This window comes from Haliotis asinina, chromosome 8 (assembly GCF_037392515.1).
Source record: "Haliotis asinina isolate JCU_RB_2024 chromosome 8, JCU_Hal_asi_v2, whole genome shotgun sequence".
NCBI lineage: Eukaryota > Metazoa > Mollusca > Gastropoda > Lepetellida > Haliotidae > Haliotis > Haliotis asinina.
In genome coordinates this window covers 46595634-46618758 of record NC_090287.1, presented here as the reverse complement: position 1 = coordinate 46618758, position 23125 = coordinate 46595634, and the positions used below count along the sequence as shown (strand labels likewise).

Sequence of the window (23125 nt, the reverse complement as noted above, 5' to 3'; positions counted from 1 at the left end):
GCCGACAATAGTGAAATCCGGAAGGCTAAGGGGGTTAAGAAGTATGTGGTGAAACAACACATCAAACACGCCAGATTCAAGGAAGCCCTGTTCAAGACCCGTACCTTTAGACATAAAATGAACACACTTAGAAGTGATGGACATAAGATATACGGACTGACTATAAACAAGACGTCCCTGTCGCCTATGGACACGAAACGTTGGATAGCTATTGATGGGATAAACACATACGCGTATGGACATGAAAAAATTTGAGGCTATTTACTACAGCCCGCGTGGGTACTGGAAAGGAGCTAGCGCAGTAGATAAACTAGCTAAAATAGCGCGAGTACCCCCGGAGGAAGCCAAAGCGTGGCTTGAAAAACAAGCCCTGTGGCAGATCTATTTGCCGGCACCACGCTACGTGCCTAGAAGGAGGTTCGGTATTAACATACCTAATAGCGTTCACCAGGCAGACCTACTGTTCCTACCCCACGACAAGAGGTACAAGTATGCCTTAACCGTAGTGGACGTAGCCAGTCGTTACAAGGAAGCCGAACCCTTGACCACGAAAGATTCGGCCCAGGTAGCCAGAGGATTCGAACGCATATACAAACGCAGTCCGCTGACGTGGCCAACAGAGCTGCAAGTTGACCCCGGACGGGAGTTCATGGGTGCCGTGTCACAACTGCTAGCCAAACACGATACAAAGGTCAGACGTGGCACGGCCGGAGCCCATCGCAGCCAAGCCATAGTTGAGAGATTTAATAGGACTTTGGCTGAGCGCTTGTTCGGCCATCAGTATGCTAGGGAGATGGCCACCCCTGGAAAACGATCGACTGAATGGGTCACGAGGTTACCCAAGGTGGTGTCGGCAATCAACCATGAAGTCACCCGTCTCACCGGTAAGAAACCGGCAGACGCTATCAAACTAAAATCAATAGTTGCAGAGTCGGCCGCTCCATTGCGTGGGAAGGAGAAACAGATACCAGATAGGGCCCTAGTGAGGTATCTATACCAGCCGGGGGAACACGAGGGTGATAGCCGTAAGCGGGCCACCGATCCTATATGGTCAGTCAAAACTTACAACATAGATAAAGTGGATATGAAAGCCGACGAACCTAACTTGTACTACTTGAGGGATGGGCCGGGTAGGGGGTTTGTAAGAGAAGAATTATTGATCGTACCGTACGGCACAGTGTTACCTCCAACACACGTTAAGTAGTAGGGGTAATAGTAGCAAGATCTAAGGGCCCAACCAAAGCCTTATTTAGTAAATAAGGCTTTGTAGAGACTTTTCTTGAAAGTGTTTTAGAACTGTCATTCCCTATACTACTAATCTGTATGTAATGCGGGGGGGGGGGGGATATAGTCGACGCCTCGTCTGTCTGTCGGTCCATCTGTCCATCCATAATCATTTTCTTTCCAAAGCATAACTCAGAAACCGTTCAATATTTTTAGACCAAACTAGTTCGGCATTTTGCTATTTACACAGTTTTGGCATTTTCATTTTTATCCCCCCGGCATGTAATGTGGGGGGATATAGTCGATGCGTCATCCGTCCGTAATCATTTTGTTTCCGGAGCATAACCCAGAAACCATTCAATATTTTTAGACCAAACTTGATAGATTAGTAATCTCAGCCTATGGTTGTGCCTTTTGCTATTTACAGATTTTTGGCATTTATATTTTTTTTTTGTCTTTCCATGGAACATTTTGGTGTTAGTCTAATGGCGGGGTGGGCTTTGTTTCTGGAGCAGAACTCAAAAAACGTTCAATAATTTTCTGCACAACTTGATAGATATATCAATCAGAACCTAAAGTGGTGCCTTTTGCTATATACAGGTTTTTGTGATTTGTTATTTTCTTGGTTTCCATGGAAATGTTTCAGACATAGTCTCAAAAGTGAGATGAGTGTTTCGTTTCCGGAGCAGAACTCAAAATCTTCTAAATATCTGTCAGTGTTACTTGGTAGATATGTGTGGCAGACCCCAAAGTGGTGCCTTTTGCTATTTACATGTTTTTCTGATATATTTTTTTCTCCGTTTCCATGGAAATGTTTTGGACTTATTCTCAAAATGGAGGGATGGGCTTCGTTTCCGGAGCAGAACTCGAAAACCGTTTAATATTTTTCTGCAAAACTTGGTAGATAAATCAATAAAGTGGTGCCTTTTCATACTTACAGGTTTTTGTGATTTATTATTTTCTCAGTTTCCATGGAAACGTTTCGGACAGGTGTGTTCTGTTTCCAGAGCAGAACTCAAAAACTTCTTAATATCTGTCAGTGTTACTTGGTAGATATGTGTGGCAGACCACAAAGTGGTGCCTTTTGCTATTTACAGGTTTTCATGATGTATTATTTTCTTGGTTCCATGAACATGTTGCTGACTTCGTTTCTGGAGCACAGCTCGAAAACCATTTCATATCTTTCAAAAGATCTTGGCAGACATATGAGACAGATCTTGAAATGGTGACTTTTTGTTTATTACAGATATATGGCATTTATATTTTTCATGAATTCCATGGAAACAATTCAGACTTGGTCTAAAAACAAAGTAAGTAACTGTCGGATGATTTGTCCTTTCAAATATGTGGGGGCCGGGGGAATATGTCATCTTCTGATGACTCTTGTTGTGATTTATCATTTTCTCGGTTTCCATGGAAACACTTTGGACATAGTCTCAAAAGTGAGAGGTGTATTTCATTTCCGGAGCAGAACTCAAAACTTCTTAATATCTGTCAGTAAAACTTGGTATGTATATGTGGCAGACCCAAAAGTGGTGCCTTTTGCTATGTACAGATTTTTGTGATTTATTTTTTTCTTGGTTTCCATAGAAATGTTTTGGACTTAGTCTCAAAATGGAGGGATGGGCGTCGTTCCCAGAGCACAACTCAAAAACCATTTCATATCTTTCAACATATCTTGACAGATATATGAGACAGATCCTGAAATTGTGACCTTGCTGATTACAGATATATGGCATTTTTATTTTTCATGAATTCCATGGAAACAATTCAGACTTGGTCTAAAAACAAAGTAAGTAACTGTCGGATGATTTGTCCTTTCAAATATGTGGGGGCCGGGGGAATATGTCATCTTCTGATGACTCTTGTTGTGATTTATCATTTTCTCGGTTTCCATGGAAACACTTTGGACATAGTCTCAAAAGTGAGAGGTGTATTTCATTTCCGGAGCAGAACTCAAAACTTCTTAATATCTGTCAGTAAAACTTGGTATGTATATGTGGCAGACCCAAAAGTGGTGCCTTTTGCTATGTACAGATTTTGTCTATGTCTCAAAATGGAGGGATGGGCGTCGTTCCCAGAGCACAACTCAAAAACCATTTCATATCTTTCAACATATCTTGACAGATATATGAGACAGATCCTGAAATTGTGACCTTGCTGATTACAGATATATGGCATTTTTATTTTTCATGAATTCCATGGAAACAATTCAAACTTAATCTAAAAAAAACATCAAGTAGCTGTCAGATGATTTGTCCTTTCAAATATGTGGGGGCCGGGGAGATATGTCATCTCCCGATGAATCTTGTCATTTTATTGGTTTTCATGGAAATGTTTCTGACTTGGTCTCAAAAGTGAGAGGTGTGTTTCGTTTACGGAGATGAACACAAAAAACATTCAATATTTTCCTGCAAAACTTGGTAGATATATCAGACAGAACCTAAAGTGGTGCCTTTTACTATGTGCAAACATTTCGAATTGAGTCTCAGAACTCAAAAACCCATGAATATTTTTCGGCAAAACTAGGTAGATACATCAATCAGAACATAAAGTGGAGCCTTCTGCTATGTACAAGTTTTTGTGATTTATCATTTTCTCGTTTTTCATGGAAACGTTTTTGACTCAACTCAAAAACTTCTCAATATCTTTCAACAAAACTTGGCAGATATTTGTTGCAGACCACAGAGTGGTGCCTTTTGCTATTTACAAAGTTGTAGCATTTTTGTTTTTCCCGTTTTCTATGGAAATTTTTTGCACTTGGTCTCAAAATGGAGGGATGGAGTTTGTTTCCGGAGCACAACTTATAAACCATTTCATATCTTTTAACAGGTCCTTTCAGATACATGAGACAGATCTTGAAGTGGTGCCTTTTGCTGTTTACTGATATATAGCATATATATTTTTCATGAAATTCATGGAAACTATTCAAACGTAGTCTACAAATATAGTAAGTATCTGTCAGATGATTTGTACTTTGAAATATGTAGGGGCTGGGGGAATATGTCATCTTCTGATGACTCTTCTTTTGGGTTGTATTTTTCTCCATGGAATATTTTGGTCCTCGTGTACTGGCGGGATGTGCTTTCTTTCTGGAGCATAGCTCAGAAAACGTTCAATAACTTTCTGCAGAACTTAGTAGATATATCAGGATAATATATATCAGTTTGGTTGAAGTGACAAGACCCAAATCATTATCATGGCTTGTGGGCATTAAATACCCGTATGTTAGTATTCCATGGCAAGCGGTTTGCCTACAATAGCTTTGAGGATTTTGAGGAAGCTGTGATGGGACCGATGGGCAGTGTTTTCTTTGTTGACTGGTTGAGGGATCTCTTTAATCTTTCAGTCAAGCATAAAGGAATACAATTTTCTGTCCTGTTGTTAACACACATCATGTGGGATGCATCAGAAATTTGCAAACAGAATGGTGTAATTCTTTACTGTTAGCAAGAACATGCATCTCTCTTGAAGCCATTGGCTCACTCGCTCAAAGACAATTGGAAGCAAGCTGATTGCCAGTATCCGATGTAACATGTTGGGGATTTTGTAAGCAAGCAAATTTTGCAAGAGTGTTTATGCCCACATGGGCTTTATTCAACCACTGCTGACATTGATTTTCATGGCTTCAGTTGCAGGTGAAATTCCCCTTAATGCAGATGTTATCCTGAATACATCAGTTTATTCCTAGCTCCATACTCTGTTCTGATAGACCAAAAAGTACACCTTCATCATTCTCTACCAGTATCAGGTTCACTCCTTCAGATTCTCCATATCCTTGATAAGATGAGTCTGGTACAACTTGCAGAGACACATTTCAGGTATCAGAGCTGTCAACGTCTGCTGCCACTGCCATTTTCACTCCTTCATCCTCTGCCTATGCTCGACTAGGTGAATCATGTTCCACTATCCAACCTGCAGTTCAGGTATCATAGCACTCGACATCCACTGCAGTGTTTGGAATACTTTTATTTGCCATTTGACCATCAGGACCTACTGCCACCTGCAGGGATTAAAATCTACAAACCCCATTTTGTTACAGGCAAACCAAAAAAAAGCAAAAAAGTGCCAAAATACCTGGAAGAAAATGTAACTATAGCATGGTGGATCATGAATGATTCTAGAACGTTAATAAAGAAAAGATTCAACTTTTTTCAAAAAGACAGATAATTCAATGAAGGCCACAAGTGACTGCAAATATTTGCTGTCCTGATACAGTTACAACTGGCGCTGGGCATACGGCGGTCATTTCGAACGTTGGTCCAATGCCACTTCCGGTTTCCTTCCTTCATCCTCTGCCTGTGCTACACAAGGGGATAAAAATATATATTAGGTGTGTTGCATCACCCTTGTTTTTTTTTTCTCTTTGACAAAGCTTCATTTCAGTCGAACTCAGCAAATGTTTTATCAGTTGCTTCACTGCGTGTTCTAACATGTTGTTTAAATGCCCATTGAGTACACAAAACGTTACATTTTCCTAAGAGTATAAATGAACTCGCACCGTTTCAGTTTCTGTATCACTATCAAATTTTAGGGCATTCCCATACTTTGTGTTTGTAGTATATATCAGATGTGGTTGAGCTGACCAGCATACTGCCATTCGGAAGAATTCTCAGTGTGCCGAGTATTCCACATAGGAAAAGGAAGTGAGGAGGAAGTACACAGTCACTGCCAAAGTGATAACTGGAGATACCTATATACAGAGTTTGTAGGAGAGAAAAAGTAAGAAAAATTGAACAAAGGTGATGAAATGTACAGAAAGGGAAGAGAAAAGAAGGAAGAAAGGAGAGGACCAGGAACAGAGGGAAAGAGCTAGGGATGAGAAACAGAGATAAAAGGAAGCGTAGAAAGGAAGAAGATGAACTGAGATACAAATGCTTGACACCATCCAGGAGGGGCACTTCCCTCTAAATGACACAACTGATGTCAAGATGTTCCCCTGTCGGACAGACTTCAAAATGTTATAAGTGTGACCTAACATATGACAACAGGCCCTTGGCATGAATTTACTGTGAAAAATGTGAACATTTGTTTCATCTTGACTGCACTGATGTACCAGTTGTTGATCTCACACCTGAAGAAATCATGGACTCTCTGTTTAATCGTTTTTCAGCTGAATTTTTGGATAGTGAATGTTTGCCTTCTAATTGCTATATGGTGAACAAAAGTGTATGTATATTTCTTCTGTGAGTTGGCCTACTATATTTGAAAGTACTGAACTGACATTGTTAAATTACAAGTAAATGGAATCAGATGTGTTTTCATGGCCTGGCCTAAACTGATCATGTCAATATGGTCTGGTATATATTTAGTGGTTCTTTCATACCGTTCTTTCACATATGTTCATGTTTCAGTAAAGTGTATTGATCAGTGCCCATCAGGTACTTTCAATCAGGTTAATATACTCAAAGGACTTTCATACTTGTCAGTAACTAATGACAGTTGGCCAAGAGTTTTGGGTTATTATCGAGTCCCATCAACATCTACCTGTCATAAAGACTCACTTATTGATCTTATCTAGTCAACAACCACTAGTAGCTTAAGTGACAACATAAATCCTACTAGGTAATGTGCAGGAAGCTAAGGTACTGTAATTCCCCATAGTGTTTGCGCAAACTGACATTTAAGAATATGACAAAATGCTGTTTTCTGCAGCTCTTTACTCACTGTTATGACATGCTCCATGTACATCACTTGAAATCGCTCAGGTACAAAATTTTTCAGGTATGTGCGAATGTCAACTTTCATGATTTCATGATTTGGTAGGCTGTGCTGTGATAAGTGAATTGAAACGGATAGCTGCCGCAACAATCAACTAGGATTCAGAAAAGGAGTGTAACGAATAGTACTGAGCCCAAGTTTATTTGGACTGCTTTGTTCCACAGCGAACGAGAAAACCCCTTCACTATGAGAAAATATGAAGTATGAGTTTTCATCTGGTATATAAATGCTCAGGACCACATTTGATTTTGACACATCCTGATATACGTAAATTGTACATGACAACATATGCGTAAATACACCGGCATAAATTATTTCATATGATCATGGCAGTATTTGAATGTTGTGATTTGTTATCGGCATGGTTACGGGAGAATGTTATGATAAACTGTATGTTGAGATAACATATCAAACTAACATATCCAACCTTTTTAAGCAACAAAATGTATACTCTGATATAATACACGTTACGGATATACTGTAACATAATACTGCCATAGGGCGTGGAAGTGGTATATCAGTATGCTTTTGAATATCAAATTAATAACAAAGTAGAATAAAAAGTAAGTGGTTTTGCTATTTTTTATTCTTTGTGAAATTTCTGTATGGTGGCCTTATATTCCTTATTCGGAACAAACACATCCTGAAAATGCAAGCAAATCTATGTGAATTCCTTTTATCCAAAGTGTTGTGTAAAAAAACTCACATAGAACCTATCTGCACATTTCAAATAAATTAGAATAGCCCAACATGAATGTTCGGAAAATCCTGACGTCATTGTTCAGAATAGTCTGACGTGACTATTCATCAGAGTCAACAAGTGCAAAATCTGAAAATTAGATTGTGTTGCATATTTGCTGGAAACAGTTTTACTGAACATTAACTCGTGTTCTCATGTGAATATATATTACTTATTGTTCCATTTTGTGAAACACAGGAATTAGGCAGGGTGTGGTGTTTGGTAATACCATTCTAGAATGAAAAAAAAAATATGAAAGTTGTAGGATCTACAATACTAGAGATAAATATGCATAGTTTACTGTGAAACATGATCATTAGTAACACCTGAAGCTGTCCAAGTTACATAGGCTAATAGTAACATAATCATCTTTTTTCTTTTTTTTCAGATATTGGAAGCAATGAAAGCTGTGACAGCATGCACATGGATAGTGACTTTGAGGTACTTGATGAGTATGAGGCTGACTAGTGTTGGTTGTCACTAGCTTTTTCTTTTATGATCCTTTCATAATGCTAAATTTGATTGTGTTTATCTGTTTATTGCATAGATGTTGATAGTTAGTTAGATGTGTCAGACAGTAAGGAACATGATATTGTTCAGTTTTTGGCAATGATGGTGAGGGTCAATAAAGGTAAAGATGCTTAAAACACCCAAAGCATAAATTTTTGCTTGTTCTGTTTCTGTTGGTCACTCAACAAAGACAACATATATTCTACCATGACTTCAGTGAATACTGGATTGTGATTGGTTAATCAAAATCATTCAGAGGTTTTATAATCACGTTACATACCTCTGATTTTCCAACACAATATGTATTGCGGCATGTAGAGTGGGGTGGGAGTGGATATAGTCGATGCCTCGTCTGTCTCCCTGTCCATTCATAATAATTTTGTTTCCAATATATAACTCCAAAACCGTTGAATATTTTTCAACAAAAACTGGCACATGAAACAGCTCCAAACATGTTGCCTTTTCCTATTTCCAGATTTCTGTCATTTTTATTTTTCTTGGTTTCTATGAAAGCGATTTGAACTTAGACTCAAACAATTCCGACTTTGTCTAACAAGAGTCATCAGAAGATGACATATCCCCCAGGCCCCCACATATTTGAAAGGACAAATCATGACAGTTACTTGAGGTGTTTTCAGACCTCAAATCGTTTCCATGGAAGTCATGAAAAATATAAATGCCATATATCTGTAAACAGCAAAAGGCACCACTTCAAGATCTGTCTCATGTATCTGCCAAGATCTGTTGAAAGCTATTAAATGGTTTTCGAGTTGTGCACTGGAAACGAAGCCTATCCCTCCATTTTGAGAAACGTTTCCATGGAAACCCAGAAAATTATAAGTCACATTGTAAATAGCAAAAGGCACCACTTTGGGGTCTGCCACACCTATCTACCAAGTTTTGCGGAGAAATTTTGAATGGTTTTTTAGGTCTGCTCTGGAAACAAAGCCCATCCCAACATTAGACTAACACCAAATTGTTCCATGGAAAAACAACACAAAATAAAAATATCAAAACTGTAAATAGCAAAAGGCACAACTATAGGTTGAGATTATTATATCTATGAAGTTTGGTCTATTAATATTGAAAGGTGTCAGAGTTATGCTCCGGAACAAAATGATTACGAATGGACGGACGAGGCATCGACTATATCCCTCCACATTACATGCCAGGGGGATAAAAAACGGACGGATGTGCTTCGTTTCTGGAGCAGAACTAGAAAACGTCGTAGTATCAACAAAAACTTGAGCAAAACTTGCAGATATGTGAGGCCGACACCAAAGGATCTCAAACTTTGCAAGTGGATGTTTTGTCAAACAACCTAATCACATTGTAAATCACCGATTTTATGCATTTGTATTAAAGAATCTGTCTATGTAATTGTCAACAAAATAAACAGCAAAACGCAGAGTGCTTGCAGAGGGAGGGAGCATATGGCCTGTAACAGCGGCAGTGTTGCATTTCATACCAAACTATAGTCTTGAAAGGGAAGGATCTTGAAGTAGTGCCTTTTGCTGTTTACAGAATTTTGTAATTAATCATTTACTGGGTTTCCGATTCGTACTTCGTCTCAAAAGGGAGGGATTGGCTTCGTTTCCAGTGCACAACTCGGAAAACCATTTGATATCTTTCAACAGATCTTGACGGCTATTTGATACAGATCTTGAAGTGGTGCCTTCTGCTGTTTGCAGACATGTGGCATTTATATTTTTCATATTTTCTATGAAAACGATATGAGGTCTGAAAACACCTCAAGTAACTGTCATATGATTTGTCCTTTCAAATATGTGGGGGCCTGGGGGATATGTCATCTTCTAATGACTCTTGTTTTGAAATCTTAATAACATGGTTGTGGTAGGATGGAGGTAAGCATTATGTGTTGGGAAAATTACAGGTATAAAATGAAATTATAATACTGTAATTTTTCATTTAATACATCATGCTACGAGTTCTGTTTTAAATCAAAGATAGAGCTATTGTAATTTCATTATGTACCTCTGATTTTCCAACAGGGAATGTTTACCTCCTCATTGGTATGTTCATTTCCCACTGTGTATACATTTCATCTTTTCGCAAACGTTTTGCTTTCCAGGACCAAACATTCACATTGGCATATTCATCTTCCCATGTGTCATTAGACCATTAACTTTTACTTTGTTGCATTCTCTTTGGTAGAAATATAATAAAATCAGATTTATAAATGTGTTCAAGAATTTTATTTCAATATAGTAGTTTGAAACATTTTTTATCAGTTGTGAAGAATGATAATGGCTTGGAGTTGTTCACAGAAGAATTTGAATTGTTGGCTTGGTGGATATGTGTGTCATCAGTTCCCAGTTACGCAGATCAGTGCTCCTGCTGTTCATCACTGGATTGTCTCTTCCAGACTCTGTTAATTACAGACCATCACCACACAGCTGGAATAGTGTTGAATGAAGCATAAAACTAAACTCAATCATTCAGACATTGTTGGCAAAAAAATTATGTTGGTTTTCATCAACATAAGAACAAGACAAGACGCTTCAGACAGTGTTTCACTATCAATATCACTGAGCTGAGGAGTGTATAGCAAAACAATTTTTAGCAAGTCAAAGTCATGGATACCTGACCAGCCAAAATATGGTTAATTTGATCAGTTTGTAAATTACACTTTATCACATTAAAGCCCAAACTCCCGGGACTGCTTCAAACGTCCTGACAGGATGTCCAGCCCATCAAAGAGAAGCCAATTTGTGTAATAGCAGACAAGAGAAACAGTACATGTCAAAGTCTGGCTGTTTATCCCGACGCATTAGAATTGTAAACCTTTATATTTCTTCATAGATTTAATTACAGAACACAGTTTCACAATAATGGTAAATGTCATATTATGGTGAATAATTTGCCGTGACAAAAGGTGTAAGAAATCCCCTCGGAACCAGCAAAATACAACACTGAGAAATCTGATATTTTCAATAATTTGTATTCAGCAAAAAAACCGCAAGATACAAGAGTAAACACTAGAGGTTTCATGTACAATGCAAATTAGCCTTATCTAAAGTAATGGCTCACAAATATAATGTCAACCCGTGAAAGTCTTGATGTGAGAGTGAGTAACAGTTATGCAGAATGTGACACAGCGAGCAGTCAGACAGCGGTATGTAGGTCAAACTTTGACGGGGATTGATGATGGCCAAATGATGTACTCCAGTTATTCTCTGTGTGTCCTTGTCGTCAACACGACAACCACCCTTTACATATAAAGTCACCGACTGGTGAATGTTGGAGCACATACGACCATCGCCATCAACGTAGAATTCTCTAGTAGTCTTCTGGAAGTAAACAATTAATCAAGGGAGGCAACTCTAGAGCACGTCATTAAAGGCCAGCAGCCAAAATACTGAAAGCACTGAACATTTCTGATACGAAATGTGACCCGTAATAATTATCATTCAAAACTTTAAACATTGTGATCCAAATAACAATTACCACATATCAATAATACAATTTACAGAAAATATACACTCTCGTAAAGTCAAAAGATCTGAATCACTTCAGGCTTCACTCCCACGTCTGGCAGATGAGATGTATATGATTGTAATGCTGTACCAAGATATGTTAATGCATCTAACTCACTCAAGAACACAAAATCAAAGCATTAAGAATTAATCAGTTTCCAAACGTAACCTTTGTTCAGATGACAATAATTCTTTTAAATACATCCCTCTAACGCTTGATTTCCATATTTCCTAAAAGCTTTTTGTAACCCACAGGGTTAACTTCAAAACCAAATTTTAATGGCCTTTGTCTTATGTTCTATGTATTCCTTGTGGGCTTTCCAAGCGCTACCCATGGGAGTACTCTGCCCTGACATTGCGACATGTTTTCTATTGAAATATAATAAATTTTCCCAGCTTTGACTTTTGATATTATAGATAATCTAAAGGCAGCTAAAGTTTGTTAGTATATATATATATAATATATATCTGTTGATTAGTGTTTAATTTACTTTTCAGAAGAGGTGGATCCTTGGCCCATAGTTAATTAAAATAGTGGGAAACTTGCCACGTGTTCCATACCTCGCTTCCCATACATTCTTAAGTAAATAAAACTTTTGTGTGGAGACTTTCGTTTCCAATTTAGATTGACTGACCACCCCTGCTCTTTTTTATTTAATATAATCGTTTCCATAGAAATCAGAAACATAAAAATGAAAAAATCTCCAAATAGCAAAAGTGACAAGTTTATACTATTTTGATATTTATTCCAGTTTATGATGAAAAATAATGACCGGTTTTAGAGCTGTGTTCCAGAAATGAAATGATGACGGACAGACGCATGGAAAAAATCACGGAGAAAACACCAGGTTATGTATACTCGTGGAAAATCCCCTAAGCCGAAAAGGGTCAAGTTAGGGATACCGACAAAAAAGGTATAGCATTCATTCTGCAACAAAGGTTACTGTCACATTGTTATCAAAAGTAGTCATCATAAATTTGTCATTGAAACGTTTTCATCCCCCGCAATGCGATTTGCGTTATTGGTCTTTAAAATCGTTTTCTGTACCTTAACCAAAATTGGCACATAGATCTGGAGGTGTACTGGTGCCTCTTGCCAGCTTTGGATGTCTGAATAAAATATTTTTGTGTTTCCATGGCAACAAGTATGCCTTCGACTGAAAAATGTGGTCGCATTCTTTTCTGGAGCAGAACTCTAAATCCGTTCATTGTTTTTTCGCCGATTTTTCTACAAACAATGTCCTCTTAGATTATCCTTTTCTTTTAGTATTTGTTTATGATAGAAACATAACACACTTTTTTGCTGCTTGTTTGCTAATATGGAAAGATGTGTAGCAAGGACTGAAACTGGCGCTTGATGCTTAACACAACATGGATATATTAAAAGTGATATTCAAGTGAACTGAGGAATTTTAGGGGTAATCTACAACAATCTCCAGAGGATCCGAGTAGGACAGCTGTAGTCTCCCTGGGAATATCAAAGGGTTTGTTTTTTGGCAGTTTGGAATTTGGAAATAATTCGTTAACTCATTAATAATTCCTACATTCAATACGTCTTATTAGTAAACTATGTTTTGTAGACAAATATTCAGGAGTTGATGACACTGATGAACTGTCAAAGTGACAGCAATGATCCAATATTGTATAAAGCATTGAAAACTCAAGAGCAATTCCCTTGAAACAGTTGTTGAAAGGGCAGGGTGGTCAGTCAGTCAGGGTGGCCTTGTAGCTCATTGTAAATTGATGAATTCTTGTGTATGATTTTGGAGCAATCTGTCTTTAAGTACACAGGATTTCTGTCAATGCTGCAGTCTTCATCATAACAGACCCCTTGTAAAATATAGGACGCGATTGAACCATCCCACCTAGTCGCACTAAAATGAATATGCTCTGTGTACACGTGTGGCTGACATCAGCTTGCGGAGTGCCTTGACCCATTTTTGTCCGGTGAATTTCAGTCTAGTTGATGGAAGGGATGTCCAACTGTACCGAAGACTTTACATAAATGTTTTCTTTTCGCATTGATGTACGCACACTGTTTATATTTTTGAACACTTTAAAGTACTATTACTAAAATACTACCTTGTACAAGACAGAAAAAAAAAAACAAAAATCATGCAGTATCCAAAGACTTGGCTTGAACCCAAGTTTGTTAATTGTCTGCTGTGTATTACTTTCTACTGGTTACATTGTGATGCAGAGTTTACTTGTCTGACAGATGTGACAGCATGTACCTATGCTAAATATTGTTCATTCACAATCGCATGCTTGTCTCTTAACGTATTGTGACCTGAATGAACCGGTTCGATGAATTACAATTACACTAGTGCTAGATTGAATACACAATACTGAAAGTGTTGGAATAAACTAGTGCTAACCGGATGGTACATAAGGGTGTTTTAAAAGTTATTTTAAATTCAATCACTCATTACAACCGCTCTTGTCTGAGGAGACAGACCAGTGTTTCCAACTGCGTGTCACATCCCAGGTAAAGATTAACCACAAAACACTTTTACATGTTATCATATATGAAATGCTTAGATAAATTTATAAGTATTTAACTGCATTTGTTTCCCATAACTAGAGAGCACAAGAGAATTAGTTCCCAGTTTTGTCGATTTCATGTATTAAGGACATTTTATTAAATTTATATTATTTAGAATGTCAAGCAACATGGATAAACAGAACTTTTTGAACATGGTGCGATTGGTTGAGGACCTTGAGGAATGGACTAAAGCTAACAATTGTGAAAATGATCAAGAAGTAGCTTTGAAACGAATTCAGTTGTTGGTGGTAGATTTGTCATCGCAACAGTCATCAACAGTACAACAGAAGCATGTTGAGAACAGATGTAGTGAGTGTGGTAAAGACGCAAAGTTCATGGAATTCAATTATTCAGTTGTGAGCAATGCAACCACAGCTTTACACGACGGGATAATTTCAACACTCACAGCTGTCGACCAACAGCAGTCAAAAGAAGTCTACAGATGTCAGCGAGACTCCCAAACGACGATGGTTACATCCTGTGAACACAAAGGACACATCTCAAGCCTGTTACGCAACTATCAACTGGAGTGGACACTACAAGTGCCTTTTACCTAATAAGGCATTCTGCGAGAGATGCTCACAGAAAGGCAGGGAGTGACATCACTGCCATCGACCTATGCCTGATAGGTTCTATTCTCAGCAAATAAACCAGTGTGACATTTGTGTCAGGAGGCAACAGCGTTACAATGAGAGGAGAAGAAATCAGGTTGGCAGCGGACAGGTTAGGCTCTAGAGGGGTTGGTCTCCACAACAACTCTCACTCCCAGTGAAGGGAGCAGCGTGGACATACTGCAATTTCTCACAGACGAGAAAACAAATACTGAATCATTATTGCATGATTTCTTCTTAGAGATGAAAGGTTTGAAATAGTTTCTGACGTTGAAAGTCAAATACATGAAATATGATGAAAATAATGATAGCATTTTTAGCAGAACCGGTGATGAGAAGCACAAATTTTATTCTCACAAATCTCTCTGAAATAGAAGAACAGATTTCAGAGGTCTGGCAAACACTGTACACCGCTACTCAGGAATTTCAGGCAAAAGGTAGTGGGTGGATACTGGATCACATTGTACATTTAGAAGTGAACATGGCCGAGTATACTCCTTGAGCAGCCAGCAGTTACATTCCCCTATCAAAGTATCTGAAGGATAAGAAGGCCATTTTGAATATTAAAAACGAGGATAGTAAATGTTTTGTGTGGTCAGTGTTAGCAGCCCTACATCCTGTTGACCGGGAACAAAATGCAAACAGAATGAACAAGTATGTTCAGTTTGAAAAGGACTTGAATCTTCAGGGAACTGACATGCCCATGCCACTGTCACAAATTCACAAATTTGAAGAGCAAAATGGCATTTCAGTAAACGTTTTTGGCTATGAGGGTGATGATTGGGTTTTACCTCTCCATGTTAGCAAGTGTAACTTTTCAAAAGAAGTAGATTTACTGTTGCTAAGTGCAGGTTGAATGAGACACTATTGCTTGATAAGGAATTTCAGTCGGTTGATGGGAGGTGGGACAAAATATTCTATTGTAAGCACTGTCTTCATGGCTTCAGTAGCAAAATTTGCTGATAATCATAAACTTTATTGTTATTCCCATGGTTTGCAGAAAGTAAGATTACCAGAAAGTGAAGATGAGAAGTGGGTTAAGTTTAAAAGTCTGCAGAAGCAGCTAAGGGTTCTGTTTGTAATCTGTGCTGATTTCGAATCCATCACCAGAAAAGTTAGCAGCTGGCAGCCCAATTCAAACACTTCACATACTACAGTCTATCAACAGCATGAGCCTTCAGGATTCTGTTACAAGGTTGTACGTTCAAACCCTGACTATTACAAACCAGCTGTAGTTTACAGGGGCCCCAATGTGATTCAAAATTTCATTGAATGTTTACTCGAGGAAGAGAAGCATATCACCCAATTGTTAGATGAGGAAGTACCAATGATACATGTAATCACTGAAGATGAAGAGCACGCATTTCAGGATGCCAAGGTGTATCATATTTGTCATACACCTTTCGGTCCAAAGTCTGTCAAAACTAGAGATCATTGTCATATATCAGGGAGATTTAGGGGTGCTGCCCATCAGAAATGTAATCTTAATTACAAGTTCAAACGAGGAACAGACAAAGAAACCAACCAGAACTAATAGTTACTTCCTGTCATCTTTCACATTCTTAAGGGTTATGACTCTCATCATGCAAAAGCTGGATAAATCTTTCACCCATAAACTACAATGTTTGCCTGACAACATGGAAACGTACATCTCATTCTCTGTTGGCAATCTGAGTTTTATCGACTCAATTCAGTTTCTAAATACATCTCTAGGAACATTGTTAGACAATTTTGAAAGCTGAAGTTTTTTCCAAATTTAAGAATCTAAAACATGAATTATTGGATCAGCAACAATTTCTGTATCTCTTAAGGAAGGAAATATATTCATATGATTTCATAGATGATGAATCCAAGTTTGAGATGAATTTTCTTCCTACCAAATAAGAATTTTACAGTGTCCATACACAACAGGTATGGTCCACTTTAAGTTTTAAGACAATGGGTGACTATCATGATTTATACATGAGAACGAATGTCTTATTGTTGGCAGATGTTTTAGAGAGTTTTAGGAACAAGGCTTCAGAATACTATCACTTAGACCCTGAACATAATTACCGGGTTTGGTTTGGGATGCTATGCTGAAGATGGGAAATGTAGAACTGGGGCTGCTCACTGACTTAGACATGCATCTCATTATAGAACAAGGACTTAGTGGTGGCATATCTATGATTTCCACAAAATATGCAGAGGCTAACAATCCTTATCTGACCTAGTGAACCCTACTCTAATATCAAGTACTGGGATGCTAATAATTTGTATGATCATGCCATGTCCCAGCCATTGCCTGAGCGAGACTTCTAATAGTTGACTCCAGATGACATTGACAGGCTAAACATACAGAGCATCCTTCACGATTCTAAAACTGGATATATTTTGGAGGTTGATCTGGAGTATCCACACGAGTTGCACAACAGTCAAAATGACTATCCTCTAGCCCCAGAGCCACTGACAGAAACACAAAGAAATGCTTTCTTTCTCCTCATTCCATAGAGTTAAGAGAGAAGCTCTGTATCAAGGGGAAACCTGTTAGAAGGTTAGTCCTAAATCTGTCTTCTTTTACCAAGAACCCATCGCTGTAAGGAATTCCTATACCATGGTTTAGACCTGGTAAACACCAATCGGTCTAAGGGTCAATTCTGAATTCATTACAGATTCTTTCGTAAGCACGTATATCATATGTGTTGTTTGTTACATTCCACGCCTTCTCTGTGGAAGTGGAGTGCGGATCACTTTGAGGATATGCCTAATCTGGTAGTATACGTGAAATGTGAAAACTGATTTACTCAAGGCATCAGGCCTAGTGTCTGTCAATGTCAGACCGCACCCAGTCACAGCACACCACATCGTGTGTTGTGTTGGTTCTGCCAAAACTGCATCGGGTTATTGAACCAGGCGTAGACAGATTTCTCATCAGTGACTAATAGCTTATACTTTCCAAAAACATCTACAAACTGGGTTTTAAAATATGAACCATCTACATCAACTAAGATTTTCATGTGTGTGAAGTCACAGGCATTTATATTGTCGTTTTTTAGGTAACATACTTCGGGTTTATACATATTATTATTATATAATATATAAATATAATAATATGTACATTACTCTTCCGGATATAAAGAGTGGTGAGGCTCGTAAAAACTACAGCATATGTTTCTCTCGGTGATGAAATTTTACACCCTTTGGAACTGAACAACAGTGTAAACAAACGGAGACTAAGCCGACCATTGGTGGATATGCGAGGAATACCGTCAGAAGAAATAAAACCTAATATTAGCGTCACCGGTAGGAAATTACCAGAGCCAGTTCCATACTACAATCTGTATGTTCATCTCGATCAGCTTAGCACAACATGTAACATAAAACATGAAAACTCTTCTACTTTGTTGAGGGCTGTCCTGGTTAAAACAGAAAAATACAATGATGGACGAACTGAGTCATTTTCATTGAGACAGTATAAAAAATTAATAAATTGTAATATTCCTGAATTAAAAATATCATTTTTAGATACAAAAAGTAATACTATAAATATAGGATACTCAAGCGTAACACTACATATACAATAATGGCTAGTAATCAAGACCCAGGATACGAATAAAAAATGCATTAATGTTGGTTTATCAGACCTAGGTGATACTAGAGGGTTTGGTGACTCAGGAATAGATGGCAAAATATACGCTTTTAAGCTTATTAACAGCATTTACAGACACGTTGAAGTTCCCTCCTTCGGTGGTGACTCTGGTGATTCTTTTAACCTAGATACATCAGGATCTATCAGCAACACATAATACGATATAGTTCACAGTGACGATGATGAATGGAGAATATACCCATGATTTGGTGGTAAATTACTCGATTTAGAAGACTTTGAAAGAATGAACGTTGAACAAAACAAACCGTACTATCTAATGCCCACTGACGACAACAAGTGAGTGCTGTTACCATCTCGAATAGATTGGCTTCTCAACTTAACACTAACTTCACCATTTGTTTTCATAGAAAGCAAAGACCACTATGTAAACAAAGTCGTAAATAACGGAACCCTGCTTGTAGCTTATGTCCCATTAAATAGACATAATGTAATCATCAAACCTGTCTCGACTATGGCAGCCCACATCCTGAAGAGTGAACCCGGAGTGACTGTGGCATTGCATTTGGTTAGTGAATTCGCCAGTGTGTCCACCCTGCTAGAAAAACTTCCGGAGAAATCAACGCTGAATGGAATGCTGGATCATGAATGGAAACATGCTTGGGAAAAAAACCATGAGAATCAAGTTTGCTCTATTTATGTGCGGGTGATGCATGAAGCACGAAAAAGTATACAAGGTGTACGCATTTCCTTGGAAAACACTCTGTAGCTGCTGTTTATATATCTGATCACATAAGTTTTATTGGTTTGAAAATAACACCTGCAACATTATCAGTAAAACAATTTGAAACTATTTTCTAACAGTTATATAACAATGGTAAGTATTCACTCTAATGTAACACTCGGTGATCTAGGAGACACAAAGCAATTCAATTCACCTGGTGAAGAAGGCACCCCATACCTCCTATACTTTAAAGATGATGCATATGAACGAATGTTTACAGCAGATTTTACAGAGCTTGATTGATTAATTAAAATAACACTAACAAACCCTTACATCTTTTTTGATCAAAATGATTTCGTTTCCAAAATTACTAACAACAGGATACTTCTCACATCCTTTAATCCCTTAAAAGATAATACTATACAAGTATTACGAATACCAGGTAACACTGGTAACATGTTAGCTCCAGTCAACCTGAATACCAGTTTAGTCATTTGTCAGTATTTACGATTACAAACATGATTTTTTTTCGGATTCAAATTATGGTATGAAACCAAATACCACAATAATTATAGACTACGTATATCTCACACAGATTTCCGAGCCAAGGATACTTTTAGATGGACTGAGAATAATTTGGTTTAAAAGACATGAGAATAAACATTGCCGAATCATAATAAGACAAGGCTATGAGCCATTAATAAGCACCAATGGGGTCCATATTGTAGATAAAAACATACCTATTAATGTTTCACCCGTTTACCTTTGCAATAATCTAAACCTCATAAGTCTTAAATATATCAATCAAAAATTAAATGACAGATGATTGAAAATAGTATATAAAATATATTATGGACACACAGTGTTTAAATTTGCATCCCGCAAATTGAATCATGAAACAAAGAAACAATTAGAATCCTTGCTGAGGCAAAGTTAAACACATAGAAGATCATATTTCCTCCGCACTCAATGACAATAAAATCTCAGAAGAAGAGTTTCATTTAGTAATAAGTGAACTACAAAAATACAATAAAATGAAAGAAGAGATTCATCATTAAAAAAGTTCAGTAATAAACAAGGATGAAAAAAATATATAAAAAACAAGGGATACAACAAGCCCAACAGTCATTTATTACAAAAAACAACGACATAATAGAAGATACATGTTAAATTGTTTCACTGAAGTCAATATTTTAGATTGATCTTATATAAAATAGTCATGTACCCCAACAGTCTTCCTCTCGCTGGGTAGACTGACTGTTGGGTACTTTTTTACAGGTGAGATGAAAAGTGGTCATGTTATGGGTTTATAAATTAAGATGAGTGAGGGAAGGATAGGTTTTTTATATTATGGGTTATATGGGATGGTCCAGAACCCCCATTTTTTATACTACTTAATTTGTCCAAGAGTGTGACATCCAGACCCTCTTCTGTTGCACCCAAATACTCCCAAACAGTCCCAGCAACACAGTAGAGTATGCCGTCCACAAACGTATCGGTCGTTTGTCAAAAGTGTACAACATATTACAAAGGCTTCGCGCATTTACAACACTGTTTTCCTGGTAGTTCTATTCCTGCTCTACATGCCATACACACTCAAAATCGCCTCTGAAGCGAGTCCCATACTGCTACACAGCTTGAGTCAATGTCGGCTCTGTTGGCATTTTTTGGCACATACAGTGTAAACAAAAACGAAATCCCTGATTACATCAGGGTACTGAAACATTTTGGGCACACAATTCAAGGAGATGACGCACCTGCAGCTTCTCCTTCCACTAATAACCCAATGCTGAAGACTGTGTCTACCAGAAGTGGTACTCGGTATAACTACAAACATAGTCAGGGCTAATCTAACAAACACTGGCTTATACGATAGGTTCAATATTTAACCAATATTCTTTCAAAAAAAACAGGGCATAATGCTGGTGACACGTTTCACTGCGTTTCTAAGTTTTTCTATCACATCCAAAAACATGCTTTCCCAAATAGTAATATGGCTTGTATCAACTTTGATATATTTGAGCACGTAGATGAAATTGATTATTTAACACGGTCCTTTCACAAATTGGGGTTTCTGCAGGTGGTATTAAAAATTACATGTCAGCTGTCAAATCCTCTCTCAGTTACTGTCAAACGTATGTTAAAATGTCACCAAGGGGTTTTGATAATTTGCGTAGGTTTACAAGTGCTACACATTGTTCATATGCAGGTGTCAGTAGCCAGTATAAACGCAAAGAGGCCCATAAATCTGTTACAGAATTCAGAGATGAAACCAGACAACCACCGCCCATTTCCGTTGTTCAAAAGGGGTACACTGATCCTGCAACCAGACAGGAGGTGAGGGGCATCCTGGACCGGGCCAAGGCAGATCAATGTCCATCTGATGACGATCAGCGCCTGGTGATGCGGTGCTTGTCTTGGATAATTCAACTTGGACGTGCCCAAAGACCTTCAGTGACGTATTAGTTGGTTGTATTTAGTTGGCTGATTTCAACAAGACACGGTGTGATGCCAGGAGGTACCAAATTTCTTTCATGGACCACAAGGCGTCCATTAGCTTCCTGGTCACCCTAAGCTTGTGCAATGGCATGCAAAGATGTGGTGACATGCCTGAAGATGCTCAACCGGAAAAATCACCTTTCTTCAGGAGAGTGGATGGCACTGAAGTGGAAAACATGTGCCTCGAGTTGGCCCACTATCAGAGGACAAGAAGTTTCCTGAAAACCAACCTGGAAAACGAACGTAGGACATTTACGGCCACGGATGTTCGGAAAGCTTTGGAGACTGAACTGGCAAGGCAGCGTCCCAATGATGCTGCAAAACATGAGATGGCCAGTGACTATCTTGCACATCGCCAAAAGACAGTCAATTGGTACTATGCTGAAAAAACACCCTTACAGGCTGCTAGTGGGTGTGCTTTTGTACAAGATGCTATCAAACAAGCAGCGGGTATGTCAAACGCTGAGGAATCTGTATCAGCATCAGTTCCAACAGATTCCTCCACCCAGCACCAGCACCAGCACCAGCACCAGCACCAGCAACAGCACCAGCACCAGCACCAGCAACAGCACCAGCACCAGCACCCTGAAAGTAGGGGGGAAGGAAAAGCAAAGGCAAAGGGAAGCTAATAAAGTCCATAAGGTCAGAAACAAGTAGATCATGGAAAGTAGGGGGAAGGGAATGGTGAAAGTAGACCAGAAAGTAGATCAAGCCAAAACTGTATAATAGAAGTAGTAGGTTATAGCTTGTAATTCCATAACCTAATGTCAGTAGGTATATACAGCAGTAGTAAAGGGGTTCGCTGTTCGACCTAACTGTTGAGGGAATGGTGCAGGAAAAGCAAAATGCCACCTCCACTTGGTGAGTGCTGGTTAACACAAACAGCTCTTACAAGTTCCATTCATTTGGTTCCACAAAAGCCTATTTAATAATATATTTGGTTCAATTATACAATTATTTGTATATCTGATATGTTATGTCTTTTTCAGCTATATATTCTATATCCATTCTGCGCTATATAAGTAGTAGTATAAGTAATAGCGGTACGAGACCAGTACTAATTAGTAATCAATATCAATAACATGGTTCTGGACCCCCTTTCAAAAACACCAAACCCCAAATGACACAACCCGTCTTACATTCACACAAGCTCACAGTGGAAGGGCGACAGCCACTGTAGGCTCTCTGTGAGAGTGCCCCACTCAGAAAGGCCCTTTTCAGAGACCAAACCGATATGATCATGATCCCCTTCCTCACAAAAGTTGCAAGGGTCAAGGGTCCCGTCCTTGCTTATAGAACATGTTTTATGAACCTTTGATCTGCTCTCGTTCTTCATTTTGTTGTGTTTTTCTAGTTCACTTATGATCAAACGAAACTCCTTCTCTGAGATTTTGTTATCACTGTGTGCGGTGGAAACATGATCTTCTATCGTGTTTAACTTTTGATACAGCAAGTATTTTAATTTCATC

At 38.3% G+C, this 23125-nt stretch overlaps 1 protein-coding gene and 1 pseudogene across 1 annotated transcript in view; both read left to right on the top strand.

Annotated features, from left to right (window-relative positions):
- The window catches only part of LOC137295474 (zinc finger protein 318-like), a 57333-nt gene extending 48370 nt beyond the window's left edge, over positions 1-8963 (top strand). Inside the window, exon 7 of the mRNA XM_067826866.1 lies at positions 8073-8963. Coding sequence (XP_067682967.1) covers positions 8073-8152 — 80 coding nt within the window. The 3' untranslated portion in view covers positions 8153-8963. The remainder of the gene's footprint in view (positions 1-8072) is intronic.
- Positions 8964-14364: 5401 nt separating this feature from the next.
- LOC137295280 (uncharacterized) lies at positions 14365-22285 on the top strand (annotated as a pseudogene).
- The last annotated feature ends 840 nt before the right edge of the window (positions 22286-23125 follow it).